Genomic DNA, 24,844 nt, shown 5'->3' with positions numbered 1-24,844 from the left:
CTATAAGTCATGGTATGCCCCACCAGCTCCCTTCTAATGGAATTGCTGCACTGGCAGGCAGTTCTCTTGAGAAGAATTCTTTTAAGGTACTGTAGCCTAGCTGCCTTCTAAATTGCCGCCTCAAACTCTGGAAGGTTCACTGGCAGCAAACTCCTTTTTCTCCACTCTTCCCCCACAGGTCCCTAGGGTCAGCTTCTTGCCTTTAAAGGTATGCACCAGTGCCAGGCTCCATCTCTGCATCACACACACACTCCAGTATCACTGATCAAGCTTTCTTAAGAACTCTGACCCCCTTCATCTCAAGGTTCAGAGCAATTGCAGAGCTCAGAAATGTCTGCACATAGGGGAGGGGATGCGGTTAGATGGCAGTTTCCTTCCTCTATCTCTTCCATGAGTGGTTCCCTTAAGGCCCCTCCTTTAGATCAAGGTAAGAAAGGGGAAGCAATCCCCTTGCCTTCCCTGGAGAGGTCGAAAGGAAACACACAGCAGGGCAGTTCCGTGACAATGCTCTTTATAGAAACCCCATCTCCAATCTCTCTGATTCATCTTGAGCCTTCTCATATGCACAGGCTAGAAGGGAGAGACGGGCTAACACTGGTAGAGCTGGGGTAGGTGCCAGGGGTTGCCACTTAGCATATTGACGGTCTAGCACCACTCTTCAGAAAATAGAGGTTGTCGTCACTTATTGTTTGGGGCTTTGAAGTCTTAGCACAGATACGAGAAGTCTCACGTAATATTCATTCATGTTTACATCATCCTTGAAAGCTGTATAAAAAGACTAGAGTCTGACTTTATCATGGTAAGGGCCACCAAAACCCTTACAACTAAAGGCTCGTGAAGATAACTGTCAGACTCATGGGGTGGAAAAACATGCATCGTAACTCATTCTCTTTGGGTGCCATCTGCTCACCATGGCAGCAGACCAGGGGTATTTCCCTCTGGCATACATCTCTTCAGACCAGGTTGTCTGCCCTACTGGGGAGACAGCTTGTCCAGACAACCAGCAACACTGGAGCAGACAACACAATTGGAGTGCAAATGTGGCCAACAGGACCGCATCACAGCTGAGTCAGAGGATGCCTCTGGCACCACGGCCAAGCCAAGGGCAGTCTTGGGGGAATGCTGGTGAGCCAGACTGCTTGAAAATAAACATTCAGAAACCACCTTTAAAGTTCTTTCCCTAATGCAAGGGGAAATGGCTGACTACCAGGGGCCACTGGTTCCACATGAAAAGTTCAGCTAATACAGAAGGCTGCTGCAAGAAAGGAACGGACAGCCTCTTCAGAAGCAAGTGTGCATACACCAGCACCGCAGGCTCCACCCAGAAGAGGCCTGAGCACTGGCGGCATGACTGAGAATTGTGATCTTTCTTTCAGCTGAATTTGAAATGTTTTTTGCCTAGAAACCTCAGGCTCTTTGTGTATAATCCAGAATTAGGTAATAATAGATTGATTTTCACTCTGTGTATGGCAAAGCAGCACATACTGTAGAGGAGTGGCAATAAGCTTCTCAATTCTTAATCTTATGGGGGAACCCATTCCCCCCATATAACCTCTTTCATTTTCAGTTCAAGTTTTAATACTTTAAAAATCTCCGTGGCCTGCAAGATCTCCAGTGATTTGGCAGATTAAAGGATTCTGTCTACTTAAAGTCCATCTATACCTAGTTTCATCCTACTCGAATCTTAAAGATCTGACAAAAAAAAAAAGGCCTTTTCCAGAGGTTCTGGAAGCTCTAGAACCCTATGCCAGATAGGAGTGTTGTGCTCATTGAACTAGGCAGGAAAATTCTCCTAATATCAGGCACTGGACAAAATTTCCCAAGAACTCCAGGCTACCTTCATTGTTTTTAGAAAGGAGAATACTATGGCACCTGCAGCCACCTACTCATTGACTCCTCTTCCTCAGAACAGATTGTATCTGATGACACACTCCGCCTGGTTTGGCTGTCATTCCACCAGCCTCTTCTCCTGGGGCAGACACCTGAATGACAATTTCTGAATCACCCCGACCAGTTCAACTGAGATAATAAACTCATGATGAGTTACCTTTTGTTCCCTAATGAGAAGCTTAACGTTGCTCAAATTGTCAGTAAATAGAACCCAGCTTTGGCAAAAAATGAATGATGGAAAGAAAAAGGGGGCAAGGGCATGTGGTCTAGTCTAGTGGTTCCGAATGAGACTTGGAGTCAGCAGTCTTGGTCTTGTTCCCAGCAGCCTCTCTGACTCACTTTGGGCAGGTCGTGTTGTGTTTGCTGGATGCTTTTTGGATCAGAAATGTGATTGTGGTTCACTTGGACTAGCATCCTGAGCACAAGTTGTTAGTGAGGCACTTTGACTGCAAATGCACAAAATACTGTCCACAGAGCAGGTGAGTTACTATCCTTTAAAGACAACTCTCAGATGTCTGTCATCTGCAAGGAAGGTGAATTTACAACAAGGCTGGCTGTGGAAGCAGACACTAAGCTGGGACTAGGTGGGAAAGAGATTTCCTGGGAGAGATGGCTGTGAAGGCTCTGAGGAGGAAGGAACCAGACTAGCTGGGGACAGGCCCAATGTCCTTATTGGGCACAGCAGCCATAGTGCCTAGGAGCCATGGCATTTTTGGGTTCCATGACAATATTTTAATTTTATTTTAAAATTGGAAGGGTAAAATGAATATAATAATTTCTAGCCTACATCACATACCTCTTTATGCCAATGCAGTAGTAAACCAAAATGTTAAGGGTTTTTTTTTTTTTTTTTTAATGGAGGAATGGGCCCACCACAGCAAAAGGGCCTGGGGCCCACAAAAGTCATAAAGATGCCCTGGACTTCTGGGGACAGGGCACAGATAAATAACAACAACAAAAAAGCAGCAGAACCTCTGCAGACGCAAACAACTCTGTCTGACAGCTTTGAAGAGAGCAGTGGATCTCCCAACACGGAGGTTGAGATCTGAGAAGGGACAGACTGCCTGCTCAAGTGGGTCCCTGACCCCTGAGTAGCCTAACTGGGAGACATCCCCCACTAGGGGCAGTCTGACACCCCACACCTCACAGGGTGGAGTACACTCCTGAGAGGAAGCTTCCAAAGTAAGAATCAGACAAGTACACTCGCTGTTCAACAATATTCTATCTTCTGCAACCTCTGCTGCTGATACCCAGGCAAACAGGGTCTGGAGTGGACCTCAAGCAATATCCAACAGACCTACAGCTGAGGGTCCTGACTGTCAGAAGGAAAACTATCAAACAGGAAGGACACCTATACCAAAACCCCATCAGTACGTCACCATCATCAAAGACCAGAGACAGATAAAACCACAAAGATGGGGAAAAAGCAGGGCAGAAAAGCTGGAAATTCAAAAAATAAGAGCGCATCTCCCCCTGCAAAGGAGCGCGGCCCATCGCCAGCAACGGATCAAAGCTGGTCAGAGAATGACTTTGACGAGATGAGAGAAGAAGGCTTCAGTCCGTCAAACTTCTCAGAGCTAAAGGAGGAATTACGTACCCAGCGCAAAGAAACTAAAAATCTTGAAAAAAGAGTGGAAGAATTGACAGCTAGACTAATTAACGCAGAGAAGGTCATAAACGAAATGACAGAGATGAAAACCATGACACGAGAAATACGTGACAAATGCACAAGCTTCAGTAACGACTGGATCAACTGGAAGAAAGAGTATCAGCGATTGAGGATCAAATGAATGAAATGAAGCGAGAAGAGAAACCAAAAGAAAAAAGAAGAAAAAGAAATGAACAAAGCCTGCAAGAAGTATGGGATTATGTAAAAAGACCAAATCTACGTCTGATTGGGGTGCCTGAACGTGAGGGGGAAAATGGAACCAAGTTGGAAAACACTCTTCAGGATATCAACCAGGAGAACTTCACCAATCTAGTAGGGCAGGCCAACATTCAAATTCAGGAAATATAGAGAACGCCACAAAGATACTCCTCCAGAAGAGCAACTCCAAGACACATAATTGCCAGATTCACCAAAGTTGAAATGAAGGAAAAAATCTTAAGGGCAGCCAGAGAGAAAGGTCGGGTTAACAACAAAGGGAAGCCCATCAGACTAACAGCAGATCTCTCGGCAGAAACTCTACAAGCCAGAAGAGAGTGGGGGCCAATATTCAACATTCTTAAAGAAAAGAATTTTAAACCGAGAATTTCATATCCAGCCAAACTAAGTTTCATAAGTGAAGGAGAAATAAAATCCTTTACAGATAAGCAAATGCTTAGGGATTTTGTCACCACCAGGCCTGCCTTACAAGAGACCCTGAAGGAAGCCCTAAACATGGAAAGGAACAACCGGTACCAGCCATTGCAAAAACATGCCAAAATGTAAAGACCATCGAGGCTAGGAAGAAACTGCATCAACTAATGAGCAAAATAACCAGTTAATATCATAATGGCAGGATCAAGTTCACACATAACAATATTAACCTTAAATGTCAATGGACTAAATGCTCCAATTAAAAGACACAGACTGGCAAACTGGATAAGAGTCAAGACCCATCAGTCTGCTGTATTCAGGAGACCCATCTCACATGCAGAGACATACATAGGCTCAAAATAAAGGGATGGAGGAAGATCTACCAAGCAAATGGAGAACAAAAAAAAGCAGGGGTTGCAATCCTAGTCTCTGATAAAACAGACTTAAACCATCAAAGATCAAAAGAGACAAAGAAGGCCATTACATAATGGTAAAGGGATCAGTTCAACAGGAAGAGCTAACTCTCCTAAATATATATGCACCCAATACAGGAGCACTCAGATTCATAAAGCAAGTCCTTAGAGACTTACAAAGAGACTTAGACTCCCATACAATAATAATGGGAGACTTCAACACTCCACTGTCAACATTAGACAGATCAACGAGACAGAAAGTTAACAAGGATATCCAGGAATTGAACTCATCTCTGCACCAAGCGGACCTAATAGACATCTATAGAACTCTCCACCCCAAATCAACAGAATATACATTCTTCTCAGCACCACATCGCACTTATTCCAAAATTGACCACATAATTGGAAGTAAAGCACTCCTCAGCAAATGTAAAAGAACAGAAATTATAACAAACTGTCTCTCAGACCACAGTGCAATCAAACTAGAACTCAGGACTAAGAAACTCAATCAAAACCGCTCAACTACATGGAAACTCAACAACCTGCTCCTGAATGACTACTGGGTACATAATGAAATGAAAGCAGAAATAAACATGTTCTTCGAAACCAATGAGAACAAAGATACAACATACCAGAATCTCTGGGAAACATTTAAAGCAGTGTGTAGAGGGAAATTTATAGCACTGGATGCCCACAAGAGAAAGCAGGAAAGATCTAAAATTGACACTCTAACATCACAATTAAAAGAACTAGAGAGGCAAGAACAAACACATTAAAAAGCTAGCAGAAGGCAAGAAATAACTAAGATCAGAGCAGAACTGAAGGAGATAGAGACACAAAAAACCCTCCAAAAAATCAATGAATCCAGGAGTTGGTTTTTTGAAAAGATCAACAAAATTGACAGACCGCTAGCAAGACTAATAAAGAAGAAAAGAGAGAGGAATCAAATAGACGCAATAAAAAAGGATAAAGGGGATATCACCACCGACCCCATAGAAATACAAACAACCATCAGAGAATACTATAAACACCTCTACGCAAATCAACTAGAAAATCTAGAAGAAATGGATAATTTCCTGGACACTTACACTCTCCCAAGACTAAACCAGGAAGAAGTTGAATCCCTGAATAGACCAACAGCAGGCTCTGAAATTGAGGCAACAATTAATAGCCTACCCACCAAAAAAAGTCCAGGACCAGATGGATTCACAGCTGAATTCTACTAGAGGTACAAGGAGGAGCTGGTACCATTCCTTCTGAAACTATTCCAATCAATAGAAAAAGAGGGAATCCTCCCTAACTCGTTTTATGAGGCCAACATCATCCTGATACCAAAGCCTGGCAGAGACACAACAAAAAAAGAGAATTTTAGACCAATATCCCTGATGAACATCGATGCAAAAATCCTCAATAAAATACTGGCAAACCGGATTCAGCAGCACATCAAAAAGCTTATCCACCATGATCAAGTGGGCTTCATCCCTGGGATGCAAGGCTGGTTCAACATTCGCAAATCAATAAACGTAATCCAGCATATAAACAGAACCAAATACAAGAACCACATGATTATCTCAATAGATGCAGAAAAGGCTTTTGACAAAATTCAACAGCCCTTCATGTTAAAAAACGCTCAGTAAGTTTGGTATTGATGGAACGTACCTCAAAATAATAAGAGCTATTTATGACAAACCCACAGCCAATATCATACTGAATGGGCAAAAACTGGAAAAATTCCCTTTGAAAACTGGCACAAGACAGGGATGCCCTCTCTCACCACTCCTATTCAACATAGTGTTGGAAGTTCTGGCTAGGGCAATCACACAAGAGAAAGAAATCAAGGGTATTCAGTTAGGAAAAGAAGAAGTCAAATTGTCCCTGTTTGCAGATGACATGATTGTATATTTAGAAAACCCCATTGTCTCAGCCCAAAATCTCCTTAAGCTGATAAGCAACTTCAGCAAAGTCTCAGGATACAAAATTAATGTGCAAAAATCACAAGCATTCTTATACACCAGTAACAGACAAATAGCCAAATCATGAATGAACTTCCATTCACAATTGCTTCAAAGAGAATCAAATACCTAGGAATCCAACTTACAAGGGATGTAAAGGACCTCTTCAAGGAGAACTACAAACCACTGCTCAGTGAAATCAAAGAGGACACAAACAAATGGAAGAACATACCATGCTCATGGATAGGAAGAATGAATATCGTGAAAATGGCCATACTGCCCAAGGTGATTTATAGATTCAATGCCATCCCCATCAAGCTACCAATGAGTTTCTTCACAGAATTGGAAAAAACTGCTTTAAAGTTCATATGGAACCAAAAAAGAGCCCGCACTGCCAAGACAATCCTAAGTCAAAAGGACAAAGCTGGAGGCGTCACGCTACCTGACTTCAAACTATACTACAAGGCTACAGTAACCAAAACAGCATGGTACTGGTACCACAACAGAGATATAGACCAATGGAACAGAACAGAGGCCTCAGAAATAATACCACACATCTACAGCCATCTGATCTTTGACAAAACTGAGAGAAACAAGAAATGGGGAAAGGATTCCCTATTTAATAAATGGTGCTGGGAAAATTGGCTAGCCATAAGTAGAAAGCTGAAACTGGATCCTTTCCTTACTCCTTATATGAAGATTAATTCAAGATGGATTAAAGACTTCAATGTTAGACCTAATACCATAAAAACCCTAGAAGAAAACCTAGGTAGTACCATTCAGGACATAGGCATGGGCAAGGACTTCATGTCTAAAACACCAAAAGCAATGGCAGCAAAAGCCAAAATTGACAAATGGGATCTAATTAAACTAAAGAGCTTCTGCACAGCAAAAGAAACTACCATCAGAGTGAACAGGCAACCTACAGAATGGGAGAAAATTTTTGCAATCTACTCATCTGACAAAGGGCTAATATCCAGAATCTACAAAGAACTCAAACAAATTTACAAGAAAAAAACAAACAACCCCATCAAAAAGTGGGGAAAGGATATAAACAGACATTTCTCAAAAGAAGACATTCATACAGCCAACAGACACATGAAAAAATGCTCATCATCACTCGCCATCAGAGAAATGCAAATCAAAACCACAATGAGATACCATCTCACACCAGTTAGAATGGCAATCATTAAAAAGTCAGGAAACAACAGGTGTTGGAGAGGATGTGGAGAAATAGGAACACTTTTACACTGTTGGTGGGATTGTAAACTAGTTCAACCATTATGGAAAACAGTATGGCAATTCCTCAAGGATCTAGAACTAGATGTACCATATGACCCAGCCATCCCACTACTGGGTATATACCCAAAGGATTATAAATTATTCTACTACAAAGACACATGCACATGTATGTTTATTGCGGCACTATTCACAATAGCAAAGACTTGGAATCAACCCAAATGTCCATCTGTAACAGACTGGATTAAGAAAATGTGGCACATATACACCATGGAATACTATGCAGCCGTAAAAAAGGATGAGTTTGCGTCCTTTGTAGGGACATGGATGCAGCTGGAAACCATCATTCTTAGCAAACTATCACAAGAACAGAAAACGAACACCGCATGTTCTCACTCATAGGTGGGAACTGAACAATGAGATCACCTGGACTCGGGAAGGGGAACATCACACACTGGGGCCTATCATGGGGAGGGGGGAGGGGGGAGGGATTGCATTGGGAGTTATACATGATATAAATGATGAACTGATGGGTGCTGACGAGTTGATGGGTGCAGCACACCAACATGGCACAAGTATACATATGCAACAAACCTGCACGTTATGCACATGTACCCTAGAACTTAAAGTATAATTAAAAAAAAAAAAAAAAGATGCCCTGGGTTTGGAAAACTTTCAGCTCAGGATGCAAACCTGACCCCTGAGGAAGAGGAGAACCTGGGCCAATGGGAGCTGCCGAAGGGCCCCATGGCAGACAGAATGGCCTGCCCCTCTGCTGTGCTTGGTCACTCTGGAGCAGGGAGCTGGGAGCAGCTCAGAGTGGTGTCTTGGTACACTCTCCTGCAGGTCCAAAGGTGAGGTGGCTGGAGACCCAGTCACTGATGGTTTCTTCAGCAAGTTCTCTTAAAGAGGATCTCTGTGGCCCCTGCAATTAGGTATCCAGGAAGCAAAGTATTATAATGTATGCACATTATAATACAAAGAATTATAGCTCCCCTCCACTCAATTCTCCCTGCTCATATCTCACAAAAAGATTCTGTTTCATTGGTAAGTCATGTTACAAAGGGCAATGAAGATTTCATCTCTGCCTTTGATATTCACGTGAGTTCTTAGAGAACAGAAGCAGATTACAGAGGCTAATTGGTCATAGGCATTCTCCACCACTAGAATGTTCTCATCAAGGCTTGCTGGCCACCAGGAGTGCTTTAGAGGGTTTTCAAGCTTGGGATACGGAGGAGTGACCTTGCCTCCATATCAGAGGTTCTTTGATTCTATCCAGTCTGACATTCTGATTCTTCCTTTAAAATTCCTCCCCAGAGGTGGCAAAGTGGAGCCTACAGTGGTTTCCAGCCTGTAGATATGTTTATTTGGCACATACGAAGTTTAAAAAAATATGGTAGGGAGTGTTAGGCGTTGAATTGTGCACACTCAAAATTCAAATGTTGAAGTCCTAACCCCCAAGACTTAGAATGTGACCTTGCTTGGACACAGATGGGTGCAGATGTCATTAGTTAAGATGAGGTCATGCTGGAGTAGGGTGGGCCTCCAATCCAATATGACCGCTGTCCTTTTTAAAAGGGGAACTTTGGGCACAGAGAGAGATGTAGACGGGGAGAATGCCATGTAAAGATAAAGGCAGAGACCTTCAAGCCAAGGAATGCCAAAGATTGCCAGCACACCACCAGAAGCTTGGAGAGAGACCCAGGACCAATCCTTCCCTCACAGCCCTGAGAAGGAACAACCCCTGCTGACACCTTGATCCTTGACTTCTGGACTCCAGAACTGTGAAGCAATACATGTGTGTTGCTGAAGCCTCCCATTTTGCAGTGTTTTGTGACAGCTGCCCTAGCAAACCACACAGGAAGCATCCCTTAAAAAGGGATAGATTTGCCATGAAAACCTGAATTCCAGACTAGGATGGGGAAAGCCTGCAGCACAGGGCTGGATGCCGGGCATCCACTGGGTAGGCCCTGCTCTCTCAGGGAGGCTGGAGAACACAGGGGTGAGGGGCCAGGCTTCTCACCCCAAGCCGGTTATTGCTGCATAAGAATATGGGCCCAGTACTATCAGATGTTTTTATTTTTCCAGACAAGCTTGGTTTCTGTTTCTCAATGTGGGGAAAAATAAGATTTCAAATGCTAGCTACTAATTTACCACTCTCTATTTTCTCCCTGACTCAATCAACTTCGTTCATACACTTAATCTGGCTGCCTCCTCTGAGAATTTGAGTTCGTAATCTCTGTTTATTCACTGTTGTGTGGTTTGGCAAGATGATAAGGTAAATTATATTCAAATAAGATTATTCATGGGATTCAGGGTACTGAACAACTTGCCATCAGGAGAAAGTGACCTTTGACCTGTCCATTTTTCCCCTCTGCCATGTTGAGATGAGGACCTGAGACCATGTCTGTACATTAAATAACCATTTGTTGAGGGCCCACCACATACCGGGCTATGTGCTAGATACAAAGTAGACGTCCAGTGTATAAATGCATATGCTCCTTCTAATATTTTTTCTGCTCTTCATAATGGAGAAAAGGCATTCTTTCCTTATTTTATTTTATTTTTTGGAGACAGAGTCTCACTTATCACCCAGGCTGGAGTACAGTGCTGTGATCACAGCTTACTGCAACCTTGAACTCATGGGCTCAAGTGATTCTCCTGATTCAGCCTCCCTAATAGCTAAGACCAGAGGTGCATGCTACCATGCCCAGCTAATTTTAAGAAAGTTTTTTCTGTAGAGACAGGGATCTCACTATGTTCCCCAGGCTGGTCTCAAGTTCCTGGCCTCAAGCAATGCTCCCGTCTCAGCCTCCCAAAGTGTTGGGATTAAGGCATGTGTCACTGCACCTGGCCAGGAATTCTTATTAACCAGAGATTATGTCATGGAAATGAAGATATGAAGCTGTAATTGTTCTGAGCTTGTAAATAGAAAGGGCACTCTGTTGAAGCTGCATTGCATAGCACTTCTCTGTCATCACTCAAATAAATTCATACAAAATTGCTAACAATGATAGCTTATCCTTTATACAGAACAGGCTATAGGGCAAGCATGGTTCTATTATTGTGAATGGCATTGTAATTGTTAGGCAGCTACAATGTACCAGGCACGCTAAACACTTTACAGACATGAGTCCATGTAATATTCATTGACTCTATGAGGAAAGTATTTGATTGTCATTTTAGAGATCCGGAAATTGAGACCCAGACATACTCAGAAACTTGTTCAAGGTCACAGGGCTAGTAAGAAGTGGAGCAGGATTCAACCTCAGTTCTCTTCAATGCTAAGTCAAGGCTGTCTCCATTCTGCCACATGGTTTCTGTGTTTCACCAAGATGCCCCTAACGGAGGCCAGTCCCTGGGTCCAGAGCCCACAAAGACCTGCCAAGAGTGATACCACATATTCACTCCTCCAATTTTCAGTGTCGATTGACTTGCATGCTATTAACAATACACACATTGCCATATAGTTGGAATTCAAAATCTTGGTTTCACTCAAAACACATATGGTGACATCTTGCATTAATTGTAAACATGTGCAGGAGGATCTCTCCATGCCCTTTTAAGAATAGATGGTAAGCTTTGTGTCCTCTTCAGAGTCTTATAACTCAAATAAGGATTATGAGGGAGCGGCTTCTAGGGTAATGTTCTATTTCTTTCCATGGGTGTGTTCAGCTTGTGAAAATTTAAGCACTTGACAGATGACACATCTGCTTTTCTCTATGTATATTTTACTTGAATCAAAAGTAAGGAAAGTAAAAAGAATGGTCTCATCCTGTATTTAGCAGAGTGCAAGGAACCCCATGGACCCATCTCTCAGCTGCAACATTTCTCCATCCACTCATGGCCAAACCTCTGTCAGCTGTAACTCATCCACTTCCTCCTCACCATTCCTGCTGGATTATTTTGAATCACACCATTTTACCTGAACCTCTTCCCCTCCCCACCCCCAACTCTTACACTGTGCTCTGTCTCTCTGATTTTCAGGCCACTACATGTACGTGGATTCGGTTTATGTGAAGCACTTCCAGGAGGTGGCACAGCTCATCTCCCCATTGACCACGGCCCCCATGGCTGGCTGCCTGTCATTTTATTACCAGATCCAGCAGGGAAATGACAATGTCTTTTCCCTTTACACTCGGGATGTGGCTGGCCTTTACGAGGAAATCTGGAAAGCAGATAGGCCAGGGAATGCTGCCTGGAATCTTGCAGAGGTCGAGTTCAATGCTCCTTACCCCATGGAGGTAGGTGTACTGGTATGCACCAGCTGTGCCAGGGTGGGCGCTCTGCAGATGTGCCACCCACACACAGAGCTGGAGACGGAGAGGCTGTGGAGTCTCACACTCGGTCTGTCTTTTCTGCTGTGCCTGAACCATACTCTTTCTCATCCTCAGCCCCTCTCCTGCTCTCCCTTCCTCTGCGTCCCCTTTGCCTGCCTCCTTTATTACCTTCATTTCCTAGCAAGAGTCATTTTTATGAGAAAAAATATGGCAAAAGCCAGTCAACCAACTGGACTTCTTGGCGACCCTCTCCTTCTGAAGCTTGCACTGTGGTCACAGAGGGTTCAAACGAGGAGATCAGAACCCTCCAAGTAAAGCTCAGTCTGGAGTTACCTTTCCTGAGAGCAGTTTTGAAGGTTTTCCTTACTTGAGTGAACTGTTTTTCTTAAAAAAAAAAAAAGTGACTCATTTCTTTTTTGCAACATAAATAATGTTGTAAAATCAGAAATAAACTTGCTATTATGGCCCTAGTTTGAAACAAGTCTTGATGCCTTCATTTTAAAACTTTTTCCAGTTATGTAAGTGATATGTTCAATGCAGAAGAATTAGAAAATTCAGAGACATGAAATGAATTAAAATGCCCTCAGCCAGCTTCACAAAGGGGAGGACTACTAACATTAAAGGTTTACTATCTTTTAGACCTTTTTCTAAGCACATACATTGATACATGTCTGTATCTATGCATGTATTTCAGAAGCTACGAGCACTTTCAGTACTGACTATCCGTCAAGTAGATAAAATTATCTCCGTATTTACAGACAAGAGAGAAAACAGAGTGTCCAAGAAATTGGACATTTTTTCTAGGTCACACAGCTGGTGAATGCCAGAGAATTTAGTAACTAAGTTCGTGGACTAAAATCCGACCCAAAGCTGAGGAAGGAGGCCCAGCTCTGAGGACCCCATAGCACCCCTAGAATCAGTGGGTGCAGCAATATGGTTGCTATAAGATTGCCATAAAGATTTGGAGCTATAAGTAGAGTCTCGGTTACCCCAAGTTATTAATGTCCCTCACTTTTCACTTTGTGCATCTTGCAATGTCTTCTCCAGTTCCCTTTAAAATGCCAGAGAAGCAGATTATTCCTCTGGATGGGTTTCGGTGGTGCCATCTGCTAGCCTGATGTAGAGCTGCAGAGAACAGGGTTGGGTCTTAGTTTCTGATGTGTTTCATCTACTGATGGCGTGCCTGCCTCTCCCCACACCCCTTTCCTATTTCCCTCCCCTACCTCCCCCCGAAAAAAAACACTCTAGAGAGAGCACAGTGTCTTTTGCAGAATGTGTGCTATTTCCTATCCCAAAGTCCAACCAGGTCTTGATTTGTTCTTGCAGCTCAGTGGAAAATTTTCTGTGAGTTTGGGTTATGAGGAGGAAAAGAAACGCATGTACTGCTTCAAAAGTTTCCTATCAAAGTCAGATGAGTCCCCCCCCCCCACACTGACAGTGTTCTCCTTACCAACTCCTTTCATCCAACCATAAGCTCCTCGGGCAACGTTTGTCTGAATCAAACTTTGCTGAATTTTTAAAAATCAATACTTGGAAGGTTACAACTCTGGACACGACTAAACCTCAATACACATCCTTTGGGTCAACACATGTGATTTTGCTCTACCAATCTGAACTATTCACTGGTGTTATTTGCTCTCACTCATCAGGAAAAGAAAGTTGTCCTGAAGAAATCAGTGAGTTTAATGTCATCACATTCTCAAGTGAATTTTGAGAAGGAAAACAAACACTGGAGACTGTCTGAACAAGAGAACACATTGGCACAGAGGCTGTGATTAGCAAACGCTGATCAGGAATAGCATTCTTACCCCACCGGCTCTGCGTAAATTTTGTCATTCACTTTACCAGCTAGTGCCTTGAGAGCTAAATGTCATGGACCTGTGTTAAGTTTGTAATCTTAATTTGCCCCTTCTCATAAGTCCACATCTTTTCCTTCATTCACAGCCCTTCCCCCTTGGCAAAGACAAATTTCTAGGGTTCCCCTTGGATTTTGGAGAGTTTAGGCACCGGGTCCCTGTGGGAACATTACTGTTAAGGTGAAAGGTACTTTAAGAACTATTTTGTCCAAACTCTTTTTCTTTTCAAAAAATGAAGAAACTGAGGGCTGGAGAAGAATGGGCCTGCTCAAGCTAATTGGTGGTTAACTAGGCTGGAACCTGAATAGAAGTTCAAGAGGCAGTCAACCTGCAGAAAAAAAAAAAATTATTATTTTTGAAACAGGGTCTCACTCTGTCACCCAGGCTGGAGTGCAGTGGAGTGATCTTGGCTCACTGCAACCTCTGCCTCCCAGGTTCAAGCAATCCTCTCACCTCAGCCTCCCAAGTAGTTGGAAGTACAGGCGTGTGCCACCACACCCAGCTAATTTTTGTATTTTTTGTAAAGGTGAGGGTTCACCATGTTGCCCACGCTGGTCTCAAACTCCTGAGCTTAAGTGATCCACCCACCTCAGCCTCCCAAAGTGCTGGGATTACAGGCATGAGCCACTGAGGCCAACCAACCTTCGGAAAAAGATAGAAAATTAGTTCAGAGCTTGTTATGTGCCTGACTCTGTGGTTGGATATTTGTAGACATTATCTCATTTAATCTCCTCAATAGTCTTACAAGACAGGTGTTTTATAGATAAGAAAACTGAGACTCTGGGAGGTTAAGTGATTGATATGGTTTGGCTGTGTCCCCACCCAAATCTCATCTTGAATTCCCACGTGTTGTGGGAGGGACCCGGTGGGAGGTAATTGAATCATGGAGACAGTTCTTTCCCATGCCTTTCTAGTGATAGTGAATAAGTCTTGCAAGATCTGTTAGTTTTATAAGGATGAGTTTCCCTGCACAAGCTCTCTTCTCTTCTCTGTGCCTGCTTCCATCCACATAAGATGTGACTTGCTCCTCTTTGCCTTCTGCCATGATTGTGAGGCCTCCCCAGCCACGTGGAACTATAAGTCCATTAAACCCCTTTTCCTGTGTAAATTAACCAGTATGTCTTTATCAGCCATGTGAAAACAGACTAATACAGTGATATATCCAGGCCCACCTAGCTAATAAGTGATGAAAATGGGATCTGAACTCTGGTCTGTCTGCCTCCAAGAAACTATTCTATTCAGAAGAAGCTGCAAACTAGAAGCCTAGAGGTCAAATCTAGTCCACAGTGGTGATCTGTCTGGCTGTGGAGTGGGGTTTTTCATTTTATTTTTGTTTTAATTTTTGAATTAATTGTCAGCATTGACAAACTCAAAGATTTCAAATAAAATCTAGAGTCAGATCCTCTTGATAATTTGCTAAATACAGAGACGTTAGGCCTCGTATTTGTTTGCTAGGGCTGCCCATAACAAAGTAGCACAAAAGAGGTGGCTTTAAAAAAACAGAAATTTTGTATGTCATCATTCTGGCGGCCAGAAGTTCATGATCAAGGTGTTGGCAGGGCTTGTTCCTCCTGAGGGCCGTGAGAGAGAATCCATCCTATGCCTCTCTCCCATTTCTGGTGGTGTGCTGGCAATCTTTGGCATTCCTTGGCTTGTAGCTCTCTGCCTTCATTTTCACATGGCATTCTCTGTGTGTGTGTGTGTGTGTGTGTCTGCATCCAAATTTCTCCTTTTTATAAGGACACCAGTCGTTTAAATTAGAGGCTCACTCTACTTCAGCATGACCTCATCTTAACTAATTACATTTGCGGTGACCCTATTCCCAAATAAGGTCACATACTGAGATACTAGAGGTTGGCACTTCAACACAGGAATTGTGTGTGAGGGATGCAGGGGCACACAGTTCAACCCATAACAGGTCTGACTTCCCACATAATAGCAATTGATAAAGCTGAGTGACAGCTGCCCTTTTAGACAGGGGTTTCTGTCTCTATTTCACAAGAGGCCGCACCATACCCAGCCCACTTCTGCATTTCCACTACCTGCCTGGCTTTTGTAGGCACTGAAGTTTCAAGCCCTGTTCTGTGCTGCGTCTTCTCAGGTTATTAACTCACACAAGAGGACTGCACACCTGGGTGGTTTTTCCAGCACAGGTGAAGGCTGTGCTGACATCTGATCCCCCGTGGTTACAGGCAGAAGGTGGTCGACTGAGCTCACAGTTAAAGTTGCTGGTAGAGAAGAAAGCAAAGCTAAAGGGGTTGAAGTCATTGGTCCATGTTCTAACCATTGGAACATACCTGGACATGCTGAGATCGGGGTTCTCACCTCTGACTGTTGCATCTTTGTCCAGCCCTTGATGTAGAGTTCATATAGGAAGAAGGAAAGGAACTCAGAGGGTGTTTGCTCCTGAGTGATGGCAGGGAGGTAAAAAAAAAAAAAAAAAAAAAAACCTGGCCTGCTTTCTTAGCCGATTTTTCCTTTAATTGAAGTTCATAATGCTAATTAGTTCTATAGTTCTAGCAGAAATGACATAGGCACTTCAGCTGACACTCAAGGAAGAAAGGCATATCCACCAATAAAAGGCAACTTTAAAGACTCTGTCTTGGTCCATTCAGGCTGCTATAACATAATACCATAACCTAGGTAATTCATAAACAACAGAAATGTATTTCTTATAGTTCTGAAGTCTGAGAAGTTCCAGATCAAAGTGTTGGCAGATCTGGCGTCGGGTGAGGGCCTGTTTCCTGGTCCATATGGCACCTACTCATTGTGCCCTCAAATTCCAGAAGGGCACACTAGTAAGGGCACCAATCCCATTCCAAAACCTAATGACCTCCCCAAAAGCCCCATCTTCTATTACCATTCCCTTGGGGGGTTCATATTTCAATGTATGACTTTTGAGAATTTGTGAGTGTCCCACAGACACTCAGATCATAGCAGTTTCATTCTCCCAAAAAGAGACTGTAGGTTGAGGAGGGTGCTGTCCAAACTCATATTTGGAAATCTGATTCCATGAGTCCTTGTAACTTGGCTTCATCTGGTTTGATTGACATGTCATTTGAAATCATTAAGAGCACTTAAGCCAAACTGAAAATATGTGAACATGTGACAGCATGCCATTTTCCTCTGCAGGTTATTTTTGAAGTTGCTTTCAATGGTCCCAAAGGAGGCTATGTTGCCCTGGATGATATTTCGTTCTCTCCTGTTCACTGCCAGAATCAGACAGGTGAGCATTCTCTATCTGTCATTGCATTTTGGGATGTTCCTGTTTCAATAGATGTTTGTGGTTAGAACTTGTTTTAATTGCCTTTAATTTTCATATCTTTCCCCTTCTCTCATCCTTCAAAAACGATTTAAAGGTCATTTTTTCTGGAATATTACTCTTTTTTCCCCCTCACAGAGGGAATCTAATGTTTCTGATACCATCAGCCAGTTGTCCTATCTTAGGAAGCTTTCATCTTTCCTTCCCAGGAAAAGAAAATTAAATAATACTAACTTATGCTCACTCCATTTTTCTCTTTAGAGGATATCTTGGGCCCATAAATGGGTAGCTGGATAGATGGACAAAGCTCTCACAATCTACTGAATAGAATAATATATTTTAAAAACGCTTTCCAACAGTATGTATCCAAAATTTATAAGTGTCCTTATGTTTAAAGATATTAGTATTTGGTAGACATCTCTAGATAGTTTTAGCTAAATAGCATGTGCTCTTGATTAAATTACTTTCCACTTCCAAGAAGAACCCTCAAATTATTTTATCATGATCAGTTTTGCAATTTCATAAATTTGATGTTTAAAATGAATTATTTTTACTCTGTAGAAAAATAGGTAAGCAAATTGATTCAAAGTGAATTAGAAAGCAAATGTTTTATAATAAGGATAATAATAATGATAACCCAGATATATAAAATTGACCTTACTGTTTAGTGAATTTGTTTCCTTGAGAGACCAAGGGAGACATTATGGTCACCCCGCCTTATTAATGAGCCCTTATTCTTGGTTATGTAGCATGGAAAGTAATTTATGAACTTGGCGTTTGAGGTCTTTCACTTAAGATAGAGTTGGTTCGTAATTTAATATGATTTCGGATACATTCTACAAGTCAGGGGACTAAGAAATTTTTGGGGGGGAGGGGAAGGGGAACTGGGGGTCTCGCTCTGTCATTCAGGCTAGAGTGCAGTGGTGCAGTCACAACTCACTACAGCCTCAAACTCCTGGGCTCAAGTGATCTTCCTATCTCAGCCTTCTGAGCAGCTGGGACTGGCTAGTTTTTTGTTTGTTTATTTTAGTAGAGATGAGCTCTCACTATGTTGTCCAGGCTGGTCTTGAACTCCTGAGCTCAAGGGATTCTCCCACCTTGGCCTCCCAAAGTGCTGGCATTACAGGTGTGAGCCACAGTTTACATGGAAAAATATTTTCGACTTGAGCTAAACTGTTACTCCAAAACTAAACAGAAATCTACTAATCTGCTGAAATTGACTACTGGTTTTCCTAATTCTAATTTTTAAAAGGTTGTAAAACTGATAGAACCAGACTAGATTTACATACTTTTTAATGATTTAATCCAAACAATAATCAAAGATTAAAAGAGTCTCTAAATTTGATATAACACAGAAACCAACATTGTTTTACTTCTCTACATTTGATTCCTCTCTAATCCTATAAGTTAATATTTCAATTACATTCATAGTAATTTCACAACCTCTTTATCACTATTTTTAGACAAGGTCTTTTTTCTATCACTAGGTAGTGACACTGAAATTTATATTGCCTTGTTTTGTCTATGGGAGAAGAGGTGTTTATCTAATATCTGCACTGGGCAGAGGGTGGGTGAAGAGGCAGCTGGAGGTAATCTCCCAGAAGTAATGTTCAGAAATGCTCCTCCTTTTGAAAAAAAAGAGAATTTGTGTGAGCTCTTTCCTACTACACAGGTGGTGTGTCTGGTGGTCTGGTGAAAGGAAAAGAAAGCGTCCAGCAAAACCAGGACCATGTGTTAAGAGGGCTGTTGACCCCTCAGTCTGCAAAGTACAGACTCCTTCTGTGCAGGAACTTCCACATATATGAGTTCTTATACAGTTAGGTTAACCAAGGCTCCATACTCATCTTCAGAACTTCCCACTAAGCCAGTTTGGCTTTAAATGGTTTAATTGCATCACTGTAGTGTTATGCTTAATCCACCAGGAATGTGGATTCACATCCCTATTCTGCCACTTCCAAGCTATGTGGAATGGGTCATGTTACTTAACTTCTTTGAGACTCTATTTCCACATCTATAGTAAAGATGGAACAATCTGTTTCACAGAGTTGTTGGGAAGGTTAATGAGTTAATGTCTGTGAAGGCCTTAGCACAGAGTATGATACACAGCAAATGCTTCATCATGAGACAATATTATTTACTTTATTTTCAAAACATGCCCACCCATCCCTGGAGAACAGTGGGTCAGACTGCAACTAAAGAGAACCAGCAAAGGGTACTTGCTTGATGATTGTGTCAGCTGGAGCCTGCTTTATGTCTTTCATTGAGCAGCTGTGGGCCAGATTGAGTCTTTAGAAGCTAAGCCTTTTAGTTTTCATACTTCATCTTACATTTCACAAATAGTTTATGCCCTTCTGTTTCATAACAGGTGCCAACATTTTTTCCTTATCTTGGTGAACTCCAGACTTCTTGTCTCTGCTTTTCCCAGCTGGATCTAGCATTTTCTTCCCTCATCTCCCTAATAGGCTGAGACAGGAATCATTTCAACATACGAATCATCTTGTTCCCACCATCTGGTTGGGTTTAGAGTTAATCCAATCTAGTGGACCTGAGACCCATCTCATAGTCACAGATGCTCAACAGCAATGTCATGTGGCCCTCCAATGAACTGCCCCCCTCCCCAGTGCTTCCAGAGGACAGTGAGACCACGCCCCACTTCCTCTCCACCCCTTTGACCCCTCACTCTCCCCCTCCACAACCACATTTGTCCCAAATTTTAGAAGATGGGAGCAAGCCTTCCTTTTGGTCTGTAAATCTTTGAATGCCTAAGAGGTGATCCTATTCACTTCTAGGAATCCTGCCATAAGGCCCAGCCTCAAACTGAGAACTCTACTGCTCTGCCATATGCAGACCCAACCTCCTTTCTGGGCTTGGGTCCACCCCACCCCAGGCCAGGGACTGGGTAGATCCTAACACTCATGGGTACGCCTCTCAGAGAATCACTACCTAAATCCCAATATCGGTCATTCACTGACAACACACTGCCCCGACCTCTTGTCTATTTGGAAACCCAGGCCCAATTGCTGCCTAGGCTACAGCTAAGGTTGCCCCAGCCTTTCTTATCTTAAATGCCTCCAAGGGTCTCCACAGCCTAGTCAGTGAGTCTAGCCCTTGTTTCCCCATAGGTCTTCAGTGTGGTGCCAGGTCCCATTGCCTCTCTTACCCAAGCCAGCTTTGAGCTGTCTCAGCCTGCTCTTGGGCGGGCACATGCTGAAGTAAAACTACCCTGCAAGTTTGGCAGTGTAGAGAACACAATGCCCCTAGTATCTATCTTTTGGCACTCTAGGGGCTGATAAGCCTTTTAGATCTGTGGGGTTGATGCTGAGTTTCTCTCCATGAACTCCATGGAGCAGAGGAAAGGATGAGAAATGTTCCCAACTACTCTCAAACTGCAACACATTCCTGCTAATTAGATTATCTTCAAAGCTTCTCATTTCTAAAAAGTTCAAATGTCAGAAAGCAAGTAATTAAAGATTACATTATGATGCTTTTTGGTAAGTTGCTTAAAGGGGATTTAGTTCTTTTTTTCTTGATCACCAACAGATGCTCAGAGGCTTCCAACTGCCTCTGATTCCTCCCTACGCTTCAAATACATCATTACACTTCCCAGCAGCTCAATTTGTGATCTGCCCTTTACTAACACCTCTGAAATAAGCTTGAAGCAAAGGCTCTGCACTCATTCAGGTCACAAACAGGCCTCTGGCCCCATCCTCAGGAATCAGACACTGTCTCACAGCAGAAGCAGCACTCTAGGTGAAAAAGATTTAGCCCCTGAGTTAGGCTTTCGAGATTTTTTTTTTTTTTTAATCAGACCTCCTCAAGACCCCAGGAAAATCCATTTCAAATCTATTCATTAGCAAAATATTATAATCACATCATCAGAAAAATGTTTTCTGTATGACTCAGTCTATCACCATGGAGAGAAGTGATCCTTGCTTACTTTTACGTTTTTTTGATAGGCATTTTTTTTTAGTGTAGTTTTAGGATCACAGCAAAATTGAGAGGAAGGTACAGAGGTCTCTCATAGTTCCCTTGTCTTCATATACATTACTGTTCCCCAGAGTCCACAGTTTACATTAAGGTTCACTCATGGTATTGTATACTCTATGGATTTAGACAAATGTATAATGATATGTCTCCACCATTGTAGCATCATACAGAATATTTTCATTGCCCTAAAAACCCCCTCTATATTCAGGCCAGGCATGCTGGTGCACACCTGTAATCCCAGCACTTTGGGAGGCAAAGGAGGGTGGATTGCTTGAGTCCAGGAGTTGGAGACCAGCCTGGGCAACATAGTGAAACCCTGTCTCTACAAAAAATACAAAAATTAGCCAGGCATGGTGGTGCATGCCTATGGTCTCAGCTGCTTAGGAGGCTAAAGAAGGCGGATAGGTTGAATCCAGGAGGTAGAGGCTACAGTGAGCCAAGATTGCACCACTGCACTCCAGCCTGGGCCACAAAGTGGGACCCTGTCTCAAAAACAAAAGACAAACAAAAAACTCTGTTTTGCCTATTCACCTCTCCTTCCCCCCAACCTGTGGCAGTTACTGTTCTTTTTACTGTCCCCATAGTTTTGCCTGTTCAAGAATGTCATATAGTTGGAATCATAGAGTATGTAGCCTTTTCAGACTGGCTTCCTTCACTTTGTAATACGTATTTAAGTTTACTCTGTATCATTTCATGGCTTGATAGCTCATTTCTTCTAAGCGCTGAGTGATATTTAGTTGTCTGGATGTGCCACAGTTTATGTATCCACTCACCTACTGAAGGACATAACTTGGTTGCTTTCAAGTTTTGGTGCTTATGAATAAAACTTCTGTAAACTTTCACGTTTTTATGCCACCTTCCACCCCCTCCCACACATCTAATAACTGAGTTAAGATTCTCTTGCAGTTGCCCAAGAGCACTGCTTTAAGATTCATTCTTTCTTCTACCCTCTCTAGCTGGGAGAAAGAATGAAAAAAAAAAGGAGGCTGTGAGGGAGAAGATTCATTCCTGATGAGGAACTAACTGACCTACTCTTCTCTTCGTGCATGGCACTTGGCAGTGCCACCCCATTTCCTGAGTTAGATGGCCATCTGTAGATTTGGGATTTTTGTTTGTTTTTTTTATTACCCAGTAGCAGAGGGGTGACTAATACTGAATACTTTAATGAGGTTTCCTGTGGTCTCAAATATCCATGGGAGAATGTCAAAGGATCCCTGTTTGCGTAACATCTTGTTCATTTTTCACAGACTTTATCTTCAGGGCTTAAAGATACACCCTGGTGCTGACAGAATCAGGCAGACCAGGGTGTGGGCTAATCTATCCATCTTAGAGCATTGAGAATTCTCTTCATTTCCTCTTCTCCAGTCTGGCTCATCTGGATTTGCTCCCGGTGCACTTCCTAGGGCATATCCCCTGAGATACAATCAGGTTCTAGTTATACAGGAACACTTTTTATCTAATTTTTTTTTTTTTGTAATGTGTTGTTAATCAGTTACTTTTTAAAATTTAATTTTCTTGGAGCTCTAATTTTCTATCATTTCAAACTCGGGCATAATTTGCAGGAAAACTACAAATAACTCCTATATACTCTTCACCCAGCTCTACAAATTAACATTTTGTCATGTTTGCTTTATCTACCATTTAAGAATAGGTTGCAAACATCATGCCCCTTTACCAATAAATATTTTAGTGTGTATTTTATAATCAAACACGTTCTTCAGCATAACTATAGGATAATTATGGAGTTCAGGAAATTTAATACTGATACAACATTATCAACTTACTTTCAGTCCATAGACCAATGTTTCCAATTGCCCCAATAACAACCTTTACAGATATTTGTTCTTCTGGACCAAGATTGAATCTTGCATCCCTGGTAGCATTTGGTTGTCATGCATCTTTCATCCACTTTAATCTGGGTCAGTTCTTCAGCCCACCTGAATGCTTTCTTGCTTTAGAAATTGACAAATTGAGAATACAGTAAGTTTTTATAGTGAGCTGTTTCATCAGCTCACTGCTCCTAGAGCTCAAATGTTTCTCTAGAGATAATTTTCCAGTTATTCAACACATGTTCTCTCTCCATAATCCTGGATTGTTAGACATGTGTGTCAGCATGCAGAGAAGAATCACACTTGGCTGCACTGAATGTATCCCAACTGCTACAGTCACATCCCCTCTGTTCTAAGAGGGCAATCTGGACAGCGTGATTTACAAGCCACTTGTTGACAGGATTAAAAGTTATTCTCAAAAAAGCAGAAGTATTTTATTTGTATAAATGTATGTGGTGCAAGTACAGTTTTGTTATAGGCATACATTGCATAGTGTTAAGTGAAGATTTTAAGGTATCCATCCTGGAGTAATATACATTGTACCCATTAAGTAATTTCTTATCTTCCATAACCCCGCCTACTCCCTCAGCCTTCTAAGTCTCCACTGTCTATCATTCCACTCTCTGTATCAGTGTGTACACATTATTTAGTTCCCACTTATGAGTGAGAGCATGCAGTATTTGTGTTTCTGTGTCTGACTTGTTTCGTTTAAGATAATGACCTCCAATACCAACCATGTTGCTGCAAAAGACATAATTTCATTGTTTTTATGGATGAATAGTATTCCAGTTTGTATGTAGTACATATGATACTTTCTTTATTCAGTCATCTGTTGATGGGCACTTAGGTTGATTCCTTATCTTTGGTACTGTTAATAGTGCTGAGATAAACATTCAAGTGCGGTATCTTTTTTGGTATATGGATTTCTTTTCCTTTGAATAGATACCCAGTAATGGGATTGCTGGATCGAATGGTAGTTCTATTTTCATTTTTTTGAGAAATCTCCACACTGTTTTTCATAGTGGCTGTACTAGTTTACATTCTCACTAACATTGTATAAGAGTTCCGTTTTCTCCACCTCCTCACCAACATCTGTTAATTTTTGTCTTTTTAATAATAGCCATTCTAAGATAGCTTGTTGTAGTTTTAATTTGCATTTCTCTGCTGATTAGTGATGTTGAACACTTTTTTATATACCCGTTGGCCATTTGTATGTCTTCTTAAAGAGCAGAACTCTTTTATGTTCCCTCCAGGCTATCTGGGGTGAGGTATTTATAGAACAGGGTAAATAATACCAGAACTCGGCGAAGTCAAAGCAATAGCAGTACCCATGACAGATCTGTGACTCTTTGACCTGCACGATTTAAACTGAGTGATGACTTTCTTCAAGCAGATCAGCTCCTACTACTGATGGCAAAGTAGACAGCAGCTGTGCTTCTGACACAGAGGTTGAGCAACAAAGGAAAATTGTTCCTGTAAAACATCTAAAATCTTCATCTTAGAGACAAATTGAGTCCCATAAAATATCTTCCTTTTCCCTTTTTTTATTTTAAAACTTTATGAATGAATTGTGACTTGTGAAGAAGTATATGAATAAATGTTCACAGTCATGAAAGGAAATTTCTTTTGAAGTTGGGTACTTCATTTTTATAATGTGAACAGTGCTCCTTTCTCCCTTCCCTTTAGAAAGGAAAAGAACAATTTTCCTGTCATGTTGAAACGCTGGTTTGATGCTAACCTGTCAGCAAGCCCTTTGGGTAAAGATATTTAGTTATGTTTTACTTCTTCGGTCTCCCCTGGCACAAATGTGTATATATAAATATCTGTCAACCAGTTG

General features: G+C 42.0%; 1 protein-coding gene across 3 annotated transcripts in view; it reads left to right on the top strand.

Annotated features, from left to right (window-relative positions):
• MAMDC2 (MAM domain containing 2) overlaps positions 1-24,844 on the top strand; it is a 183,422-nt gene that overhangs the window by 73,311 nt on the left and 85,267 nt on the right. For all 3 annotated transcript variants that reach the window (XR_004443432.1, XM_033237121.1, XM_033237122.1), the window contains exons 6-7: positions 11,781-12,037; positions 17,062-17,155. Coding sequence is in view for 2 of the 3 variants with exons in the window: in XM_033237121.1 (XP_033093012.1) it covers positions 11,781-12,037; positions 17,062-17,155 (351 nt within the window). In the remaining variant the exon portion in view is untranslated. The remainder of the gene's footprint in view (positions 1-11,780; positions 12,038-17,061; positions 17,156-24,844) is intronic.

This window comes from Trachypithecus francoisi, unplaced genomic scaffold (genome assembly GCF_009764315.1).
Source record: "Trachypithecus francoisi isolate TF-2019V2 unplaced genomic scaffold, Tfra_2.0 Lachesis_group16, whole genome shotgun sequence".
Taxonomy (NCBI): domain Eukaryota; kingdom Metazoa; phylum Chordata; class Mammalia; order Primates; family Cercopithecidae; genus Trachypithecus; species Trachypithecus francoisi.
The sequence above is the reverse complement of the archived record's forward strand: the minus strand, read 5'-3'. Positions and strand labels throughout refer to the sequence as shown.